This window comes from Eutrema salsugineum, unplaced genomic scaffold, assembly GCF_000478725.1.
Source record: "Eutrema salsugineum unplaced genomic scaffold, Eutsalg1_0 scaffold_4, whole genome shotgun sequence".
In the NCBI taxonomy this organism is placed as follows: Eukaryota; Viridiplantae; Streptophyta; class Magnoliopsida; order Brassicales; family Brassicaceae; genus Eutrema; species Eutrema salsugineum.
The window spans coordinates 10282970-10294837 of NW_006256686.1; the positions used below are offsets into that span (position 1 = coordinate 10282970).

General features: G+C 29.6%; 1 protein-coding gene across 1 annotated transcript; it reads right to left on the bottom strand.

The window, feature by feature from the left end:
• Positions 1-2217: 2217 nt before the first annotated feature.
• Positions 2218-8556, bottom strand: LOC18014072 (MLO-like protein 3). Its single transcript, XM_024153877.1, has 15 exons — positions 8370-8556; positions 7253-7314; positions 6912-7093; positions 6163-6279; positions 4788-4848; positions 4519-4607; positions 4345-4419; positions 4165-4253; positions 4016-4065; positions 3583-3623; positions 3330-3503; positions 3196-3231; positions 3001-3068; positions 2815-2875; positions 2218-2682 (listed from the first exon to the last, which is right to left on the bottom strand). The coding sequence occupies exons 1-15, from the start codon at positions 8516-8518 to the stop codon at positions 2407-2409; spliced, it is 1530 nt and encodes a 509-aa protein (XP_024009645.1). The 5' UTR covers positions 8519-8556; the 3' UTR covers positions 2218-2406.
• Between the last annotated feature and the right edge of the window lie 3312 nt (positions 8557-11868).

Here is an 11868-nt window from a genome sequence, read left to right on the forward strand (position 1 = left end):
TAAAGAATATAAGTAAATAATATATATATATATTAGAATGAAATTAAAATTAAATTTTAAATCTATAAAAATTTATAAATATTATATAATACAAAACTTTTTAAATGCACAATTCTAATATATGTATATATTAATATTTAGTTATGTTAGATTAGATTGAATTCGGTAAAAAGTTTCAAATAATCTTATATAAAACTCCAACTAATAAAATTATAAAACACAAATAATATTTAATAAATCATTAAAGAGGTAAAAATTATCAAAAAAATAATAGTAAAAAGAATGATGTCCACATAAAAATGTCATACATGTTTTTTTTAATAAAAAAAATGGAATCAATATATATATATATATAACCAACAAAATTCAAAATAGTAAATTGAGAAAGTTAACAAATATTATATTAGTAAGATTTACAAGAATAAAAATAATATAAAGATCTAAAAACAAATAAATATCTCTCTCTAATATTTAACGTATATTTTCAAGTGAACTATTACGTTTTCATATAAAAATTAAAATAGTGGATTTTTAGTCTAATTTTTCTCCCAATAATATAAAGAACTGATGGAGAAAAATTAGACTAATGGCACAACTGATGTAGAAGAGATTATAAATAATGTATCATTAAAAAGAAATCGAATAAAATATAATTATTTTAAATGCAAAAATATTGATATTAAACATAAAATTCAATACAAATTTTTAAAATGTAATATTTAAAATAAAAATTAAAACAAGATCCGCGCATATGCGCGGGTTCTTTCCTAGTTATATATATGATTTTAGGTAAACTCTCTCCATCCTGCTGCCACATCAGCATCTGAATGGAGGACACATGTCTTTTCATCTAATTAATAAATTATAAATTTTAAAATAAAAAATTAAAAACTAATTAATACCACTACTTTTCACTTAACTATTATATTTAATATTTATTTCATATGTATTTATGTTCATAACTATTAAGTTACATTAATATTAAGGCTTTTCAAATTCTTAATAAAAATAAATAAACAACATTTCTAACTTTTTACATTTCTAACTTTTTGGTATTCGCCTAAAATTTTTAAATATTTTTTAATAATAACTTGATACTTTTCTTCCGGCTTATCCTCATTATAAACACTTTTTTCGAAGCTTGTTGTATGAAAAAATGTAAAAATGTAGCGTTATCTTCATTCAAAGATTTGGCGATTTTTATAGGTCAAATATAATATTATTATAGCTGCATTTTATTGTGAAATATAAAGTATGGGGTGGTTCTTGCAGAATCAAATCAATTGTACATGTCATAAATTTGAGAACATTAAAAATCAGAGGTAATTATATGTTTTCAAGCAATTCAACCAGAAAATATAACTTTTATCTATGTCTTTTTTTACTCATATCATGTTTATGATTTCTAGAATAGTAGAATAATTTTCCTAATTACCATACTTTCATTCCTTAAAAAAAGTTATTTGTTTTACAAAGAATTATTTTTAAAAACACCTAATACTAAACAGTCAAACAAAGTACCATATTGTTATAATTAACTATATATATATATATATATCAACACATATATATATATCAACACATATATATTTTTAAAAATATTATGTGAAACAAAATCATACGCGAAACAAAATCCGCGCGTATGGGCGGATACGTGTTGATTGAATATTTGGTTGAGTGTCTTAAGATTATTTATAGTAGCACGTACGTAGTAAAAATACAAAAAAAAAAAAATTTTAGCAGTTAGATTAGGGATTACGCAGGCATGCCTCGACATTCGACACTGTACTTCCCTGTATTCGCCAGATGAAACAGCTTCGTCGTCCAGCTGGGGAATTTCAATTCATACAGCGTGATCTTGATCATCTTTCATATAAACGTTAGAGATAACTAAATCCCTGAGAAAAAAAAAAAAATCTTTTCTGCTCAGCCAAAACTGATAACAATGTGGTGGTCATTACGTACAACTGTACATATATATATATATATATATATAATTTACCATATCTTCATTAACCTCACAATAAGAAAGATGGCTTTAAACCATTTTTTAATGTTTCAAAACGTCTCTGTCACTTTTCACCAGAAACTGTATCAACCGAATTTTACTAGATTAGGTTTTAACTGATTTAGCTATATAATTCAGGATTTTGGTTCGTGATTATGAATCCCTAGTTACCGTTAGAAATTTATTAGCTATATAATTTTTAACTTTAACGGTTCTTAATTAATCTTCTTTATACATTCAATTACTACTTTCTATACGAATATCAATCTAAGTGTAATTCCAGCCTCACATAATTGGTTTTCTAGATACTATTATACACTTACACTCTTTAATTATTATATGACACAAGCTCTAAACTTCCAACTATACTCTACATTTCAGTACCAACAATCTCTTCCTCACTTTCCTTCAATCTCATCACTTTTCAGTTTGCTTTGTATTGATATCTCTTGTAATATTGGTGGTAGTCTACTCGAAAATCTGAAATCTGAAATCATTTCTGGCTGAACCGGCGGGCTCTCGCTAGTATCGACATCACGGTTATTATTGTCACTGTTGTTGTCTGTTTCCAACGTTTGGTTTCTCTTCCTCTTGTCTCTAACTCTACCATGGCATTGCCTTAACACATTTCCTATTTGTTCTTCTAAGATTGCACTCTTATAGGTTGACCCCATCTATACACATATATACAAATCCAAATCAAATTCAGGTCACTATGTGTTACAGAAACAATACCAATCATAATTTGTAACGCTCATTAAAAAAGGTTTGACTATTTAATTTAAATGTTTTATATATGGAATTACCTGGGTTACAAGGGCATAGAGAGGTAGTGTAATGTAGCTGCTCAAGACCTGGACCGTCACCCTATATATCAAATATTTATCAATGAGATAATTATTTACTATACAACAACATAGATTTAAAGAAAATAAAATATATTTGTGGATTAAAAGAAATTGGTAAATGGAGTAATTGAAAGTCTTGCTTACGCTAGTACAAGTCGTATGACGACGACCTCTCGGTGTTCATGGTAACAAGAGTTGATCCCAAATTTCCACTATATTACCAAAACAAAAAAAAAACCGAAATGCACTGTATATATCAATTGTCTTTATTAATTTCTTCATTATGTCTCAATATAATGAAAATGTTAAATCTAAAGGAAACTAAAGAATAAAACTTACAGTGATCCACACAAAAAATGCCATCTCGAATGTGTTCTGTATTCACACAACAAAATCCATTTTTTTAATTCAAAAACAATGTTTGAATGCTGATAAATCATTAGAATAGCGACATTTAGTGTAGAAGAGATTACCAGAAACAGCGTGTAATGTAGAATGATTAAGAGGAAACGAGGAGCGCAAAACCAGAAATGCTTGTCGTTTGGCTCAACCAGAGGGCTTCCTCTAATCACATTGTTACGATCCATTATTTTGACCGCCATTTTTGCCACTATCACTTCTAGTTTCGTCCCGATAACCAAAACCATCTATACATCACAATGAATTCATCAATTATCTAAGTTACACATATTTCAAGTATAAATCTAATAGAATTTTAGCTCTTACAATTAGTGGCACAAATGACATCCAAAAATATACTCTCCAACCTGATGATTAAGATATAAACAAAAGAAAAGAGTGTGAAAAAGAAGAAAAAGTAGTACCTATTTCAATAAAGCCGATAAATATCGAGCATTTCTCTCGAATGATTATAATTATTTTTTAATGTTTTCTCACACATTAAATCAGAAAATTTTAATATCCAGATCCAGGATTTCCAAATATCCTATGTTTTTTCGCGTTGAACCGGATCTTTGATCCTTGATATGTTGCCCAGCCTTAATTTATCCCTTATATATATTTTATAATGTTATTTCAGTAACTGATTAGCTAAAATACTGGAGAAACATTCAAAAAAACTACATTGAAAGTAAAAAATGACATTTATAGTTAACAAATTTCATTTATAAAATATGAAACAGGGATAATATTAAGTTACCATGAACGTCAAGGAGCATAAAGATGACCACAGTAAGCCACATTAAAGGACTGTAATAAAATGTAAGAAAAATTTTCATTAATAATGCTTCTGTAGATGATATTTTTGTCCTTCAAAAATAAATCTAAATAGATACAAAATTTCTTAACCTGATACCAACCACAGTTTTAAAATCTTCATGTAAAGATCTCTGTATATACTTTTGGAAGTTGAAAGAATTATTGGAGGATAAATGAGCCTACATTAATATTTATAAGGAATATATTAATTTAAAATATCTATCTTTATCGAGATCTCAATTATTCAATGAATTTTCTTGAGATACTAACAAAGATAAATCCATGTCGGAGTGTGAGATAGTCGACTTTGGCCACCGAGTTGTAAAATTGCCTGAAGAAACATTTCTAAGAAAAACAAATTTAATTAGTTCTTTATAGTTGAGGTATATATGTTTAATTGTTAATAAATTAATTAAAAGATGAGAAAAACATGTGCGAACTTACAATCCAAAGTTGAATCGATGTTTCAGTCCAAGAACTCAGGTGTCGTCGAGCAAATGTGGTTTCTCTTGTTATTCTAAACCTATTTGGATCTGTAAATATAATTACATAAATTATTAATTAACCTAACATTCATAACCTTCGAATACGAGATCACTACACTGTATAATAATTTATACACGAACATATATATAAAGAAATATACGGTAGCAATTATTAATAATGCATAGATCATCACTAGTCATTCAGTAGTAGCAATTGCAAAAGCTCACCGTTTGCTGCTAAATAATCGACCGTTTGGGTTTCCTTCTCCCATGAATTCCATCTCCTCATCTATATGCATACATAAATAAAGATTTATATGCACAATCCACTAAATACTATTACAAAACATATAATTATTCCAGAAAAGAAGAATATGATTATGTTATATACACACTATATATATATATGTGTATATGTGTAAGCAATCATTACATGGACCATATAATAAATTTAGGCATCTTCAACTCACCTCTATTTTAGAGGTGAAATAGAGTTTATGTTCCAACCCACCTCTATTTTCATCTCTAAAATAGAAATTACTATTTTTTTCTTTCAAATATAGATGGATTCTATTTTTTTCTCTATAATAGATGTGAATTTTTTATTTATAAAGTAGCCCTTTAACTTTTAAATCTTTCTATTTATGCAATAAATATAGAATTTTATAAAAATTTAATTGAATATAAATGTGATAAGTTTGGTTATAGTTTTTTTAAAAAAATTAAAAACATATAATATTATTAAATATGAAAGTTCTCATCACAAATTAAACTACAAAAAAGAATTGTAAATTATAATACATAAAAATAAACGATTATTTGTGGGAAAAACATATCAGTGGTAAATATTAAACTATTATTTTTTTTAATATGATGTAATGTAATATTTTCTTTAATTTATGAATTTTTACTTCTAATATTATTATAATTTATAGAAACTTTTGTAAAACATAAAATAAATGGGGTTACTTTCTAAATTTTATTAGTCAAAGATTAGTATTATTAGAATTTATGAAAACTTTTATAAAAGTAAAGTAAAGGGTTAACTCACAAAATTTATTTATCAAAAGTTAATATTATTATAATTTATGTGAATTTTCGTAAAAAAGAAATAAGTGGAGTCAATTCATAAATTTTATTAATGAATGGTGTTAATAATAAATAACAAAAAGAATATACTGAGAATATTCCTTTTTAGAGGAAAAAATAGAGGTAAACATTGAAGACAATACCTCTATTTTAGAGTTCTTCTATTTCAGAAGAAAAAATAGAGGTATACATTGGTGATGGTCTAACACTATTTGTGAATTAAATTAAAAATATTAAATTTTATTTTTCTAAATTAATTATTCTTATTAGTTACAAATATATTTTAAAATTTTATATACAGATGTATTTACAAAGAAAGACATGTTGAAATTATCATATTTGATTGCATAGTTTAATCAAAACATTTTTTACATTATATTCTGCTAATATATCATTTGTATATCATTTGTATTCTGCTAATATATCATTTGTATTCTAATTTGTATTCTGCTAATATAGTATTTGTATTCTAATTTTTAAAAGTAGTCTATATATATCAGTATATAAAATGTACCTTGGCCATTCCAAGGAGAAGAGTGGCGAGATTGTAGAGAGTATGCATACATGCCAACACAAAGAAGAAGAAACTCAACTGAGTCAACCCTTCTGGTGAAATAAGTGACGTTTTCCCCTATAAATTAAAATTTATATAATTGGATTAGCTTGTTCGAACTAATTATGCTTAGTACCTCGTAAGCAAATAAATAACTCATAATGTACATTTTGATCATAACTCGTCATTCTTGATTGGTTTCTTGACAAAAATATCCAACTATGAGACCAATTTTCGTCACACGAATCAGGACAATATCCAAAATATTTTAGCAGTTTATTCTTTGACTCACGTTGACGTCAACGTCAACTTCAACTTAAACCATTTGACATTTCTAGATCCTAAGTTATTTTTTTTGATACATAATTTTGTAGTGGTATAAGCATTTACAAGAAATATAAATGATTAAAACTGATTTAAATACTAGAAAATGGTAGAATTGTAAGCAGTGAGAATTTACTAAATTTGGAAAGTCATGAAAACCAAAATTATTATAAATCCAAATTCCGTAAATTAAATTAAAAAGAAAAAAAACAGAATTGTTGTATACTTCTTCTACAGCTGTAGTGCTCATCATAACTTTAATTTCTGAAACATAAATGTGTGTATATACACTACTCTTATACGTAATATATATTTGGATTAAAGATACTTGAAAACCAGAATTGAACAATTATGCATGGTAAGGATCAAGAGGTCAAGCAGATAACCTTGGAGCAAAAATGAGCGGAGTTGTTGTCGTGATCATCATCATCATCTTCATCAGTAAGTAGTATTTTGGTTCCATGGCAAGGCAACATTCGATTGGCATACCTTGTGGGGATGCATATCTTCGAAACTTCTCCTTCAATCACATTTAGCATCAGTGACATGAATCCTAGCACCATTAGAACTGCGTCCCATACATAATATTAAAAATTCAGTTTTTATCGATTACAAAAAAAAAAAAAAATCAATTGACTGTCACATCCCAAAACGTAGGCTGTTTTTTAATAATAAAAAAAAAACTTAATCACTAGATGAATTTATTGGTAAGAGGACAGAGTTTCACCAGATTTGAGTTTTTCTACAGCTTCAAGTAGCGATATTTTTCTATTTTTCTTAAGTCTCTGCAACAACAAAAAAAAGAAAAAAAAACAATTCAAGTCATGTTAGTTCGAGTTTACTCTCTAAGTATGTATATGAGTTTTCTACAGCCTCAAGTATGTATATGTGTCTTGTACAGTTTATTATTTTTGTGTACAATTTATTCTAACAATCCTGAAATAATTGACGAAACAATTAAACATATTAAATACAAAAAGGACATCTGTTTTAGATGGTATTTTTTGTTTATGTATGTGCTATTTTTTATTGAAGTGGGCCCATAAATATTAAGATAATTTTACACTATATATATGGAAAAAATATAAAAGTTGATCCGGTAATAACTTTGTATATAGTTTTTAGTTGAATGGACCCTCTAAAAATATAGCTACGCATGCCATTGCTTCATCTGACTCTGTTGAGGGCTTCCCTGCCAATCTCAGTCTCATACTAGACTAACATATAAATTATACAAACATTAATATACGAGAAATCGTTTTTGGCCAAACTAACCAATTATAGCTTTATGACATCTTGTAAGAATTAACAATACTTCCCGATAAAGTTCGAATTAACTTTTTGGTATCCAAATACTCCATTTGTTTCACAGTAGATGATGTTTAAGAAAAAAATTGTTTTGAACTACATGATGTTTTTTTAGCTTTTTTGTATAAACTTAATTAGTTTTTTAATTGTTATTCACCATTTGTAATCTATGATTCTTTTATCATTGGTTGGTTTTTTTTTAAGTTGATAAAAATAATGTTTTTGTTTGGAAAAGTACAAAATTCTTTAGTCTACCTGCAAAATTCTTATACATCATCTACATTGAAACGAAATAACTATTTCAACCTGAGAACCCCGAAAATTGAACTGTAGATATTAATATGAAACCACAGAAAAATAATGATAAAGACAGAAATCAAAATTAAGATTTTGAAAAAGAAATATTAAAAGCTTCTAAGAAATTAATGAAAACAAAATCAGAATTTGTATAAAAGAAATGTGTACAACATACATATCTGAACCATATATAGGTTTTGTTGTCATTAATCTTTATACACAATTGTATACTTATTATGGAGAGAAGATTGATGAGACGCTCTATAATAATGGAAACGGTAATGAAAAAGATGCAAACGGCAGCCAGAGCCCAAGTGGGAGTTTGTTGGAGGGATCGGACGGCGCCAACCTCCATGGAGTGGTCGGTTTCTCCTCCTTTTCCGGTCATCTGTTATATTTTTTTTTTCTGGTGACTGATGATGTGCAGCCAAGAACATGAAGATATGTTGTGGTGGGCAATGTAGAGAACTTACTTATATATTGCAATTATTAATGTTGCAGCCAAGAACTTGTCAAAAGTTTCTAGCAGACAGTGAAGTTATGCTATAAATGTGACATTAAATCCCAAGTCCCACTCCATACCGCCCTATTTGACCTGGTACCACTTCTTATTGTTATTTGTACTAGTGTTCGCACGTACTACCATTTATATTAGGGTAAAACTGATAAATAATTACGACTAATCTATCGTGTAATTATTAAACAAACCAGCTGCTGGACGGGAAAAAGTAACAATGTACAATCTTAGTATTTCTTTACAGCCACATCGAGTATTCGAGTAATAATTAATTATTATGAAACAATTTTAGTATTTCTTTGTGAAATGACTGTGAACAAAATATCTACTAGTTCAAAGTATGATATAAAAAGTCTGTATCATAAAATATTTTGGATACACAATCAACATATGTAATAGTATAAAACTAAAACTGGACAAAGAACATCAAAGCCTCATGATCCATTCTTACCAATATGGGCCAAATTTTTGTAAAACTTAAAGATCAAATTACTAATATTATTTTTGAAAAATTTAAGGAAAAACTTGCCAACTATTGATTTTGTTTACGTTACGCGCTTCCGGTATTGAATCAGACTCTGCGTTCTTCCCCTAGCATAGGCACACTAAATAAGGTGATGATATCATAACACTCGTATCCACATCCGTCTCTAGTCATGCTGAATAAAACAGCTTGTTTTCTCTCTGAGTAAGATCTCAAGATGTTTTTTTAACAAAATCCACCCTACACCAATTTGAATGGTACTTTTTGTTTACTAACCTTCAGGAGAAGAAAAAAAAAAAGAATAGATGAGCGATTTGGATTATCTAGTGATGAGTTTTGGGACTTAACACATACGATATTACTATATTAAACGCCTAGTCTACTGTTTAAAAAACCTTTATACAGTACAATCGAGACCCACATGCCTACACACAATGACATAAGCGATCATATCTTCTGATCCCGACGGTTGTTGCAGCATTGTGAAATCACGAGTATGTGTATTCTCGCTAGGTGCATAATCCACCAAACAATGCACAACAAGGGGACTCCCTACTCTGCTATGCACCAAGCGAGAACACACATACTCGTGATTTCACAACGCTGCAACAACCGTCAATTGCTAAATCACACGAATGTACAATGGTAACATTAAAGGTTACCACTCAGAACATACCTTCCAAACAATAGGGTCATTTAGACTAGCGAAAATTGATGGCTATCCAATTTATTTTTAAAATGTATTTTTTTTGTATCTGTAAATTTTCAAATTTATGGATATAATATTGTTTTATTTTATAAGAAAATGTTAGTTTTCAAATTATACAAAATAGATTATTATACTAAATGTCCTCATATGTTCTATAAAAATATATAGTATGAATCTTAAAGGGTCAATTTGAATTTTGAACCAGGTTTTAGTTGTGCCAACAAGCATGAATTTGCCAATGGTGTTCTGGTTTTTTCAACTACTCCATACAATAATATTTTGAAATTCTTTTAGAGGTGTCATGTGACTCCACTAATCTTTACTGCATCCACCAACTAAGAAATTGTCAGAGATATCATATCAATACAAATGAAGGTTTTAAATCCAAATATGTAGTAGTAGCAAGAAATTTCCAACTAATAAACTCAGTTTGTTGTGATATATGTTTCTCATCTACATGAGCTTTGTACGATTCGATTCCACTTAAAAATACGCATAATGCTTTCTTAAGATGGTAGCATAGGTTGTGGATATTTTATATAATTACAAGTAGTTTATGAAATCTTTCTCAAAGAGAGAAAGAGATTGAAAAGAAATGATTTTTATTATGAATTTTCAACTTACATAACTCATACAATCGACTAGATATATATAAGAGAATACATCTGGATTAATGATAAGTAATAGCACTAGATCCAAGAGGCATAAATCGATTTCCAAGAGGAATAATCTGAGCTGGATGATCTGGCTTTTGTTGACCACACTTCATCTTCTTAATGTTGTTATTGCAGGTTTTATTGCAGGTCTTTGACGGCTTCGGATGACATGCTTCAAACGTGCTGGGCTTATTGGACTTGAGATCAAATGGTCGATCCTCTATTGCTTCTAGTGTTGGCCCATTTGCAGTTTCTGGATTTTCAGGCTTCTCTATACACCCCCGCAAACTTGGTGTGGGTGGAGAAACAACGCCAAGTTTGAACCGCAAGTCAGCAAAGGCACGGTGGGGCAGAGACTTAGTAAAAATATCAGCAAGCTGATATTCAGCCGGAATATGCTTCACCACCAACGAACCAAGAGCCACTCTCTCACGGACATAATGCCAATCAAGTTCAAAATGCTTGGAACGAGAGTGCATCACCGGATTCACTGTTAAGCACACCGCAGATAGATTATCACAGTACATTTCTGGTGTTACAGGCGGAGGAACACCAATCTCAGACAACAGGGAAGAGATCCACTTAAGTTCAAAGGCAGCAATTGAGAGAGTTCGATACTCTGCCTCAGTGGAGGACTTAGAAACAGTGGAATGTCTCTTGGCCGACCAAGAAATAATGTTGGAACCAAGAAATGTGCATAAACCGCCTGTCGAACGCCTTGTTTCAGGACACCCGGCCCAGTCACTGTCACTATAAGCACGCAAAGTACAATCTGTATTTGCAGACAAATCAAGACCCAAAGATATTGTACCTTTGAGATATCTCAGTATGCGTTTGAGGAGATTAAAATCAGCAATGGTGGGAGCATGCATTTTCTGACAAACATAATTCACAGAGAACTGAATATCAGGCCTTGTTAAAGTAAGGTATTGCAGTTTTCCTGCCAGACTCCTGAAATAGGTAGGATCAGAAAAGAGTTCTTGTTGGCCAGGAACTTTCCCGAGTTGCAGAGGCAAAGGAGTAGAAATAGGAGCACAATCAATCATTCCTGCATTTATAAGAAGATCAGTTGCATACTTTTCTTGGTTTAAAAAAAGCCCATTGGGATGAAAGAACGCTTGAACACCAAGAAAGTAGTGTAACTGTCCCATATCTTTCATCATGAAATCCAAATTGAGAGAGTTCAAAAGCTTCTGCATCAAGTGTTTGTTGCTTCCAGTCAATATCATGTCATCTACATACAGCAGAAGAAACATGACATCTGAACCGTGAATGTAAACAAAGAGAGAAGCATCACCAATTGCACAAAAGAATCCAAACTTGATCAAAAATAAACTGAACTTGTCAAACCAAGCCCGTGGCGCTTGTTTAA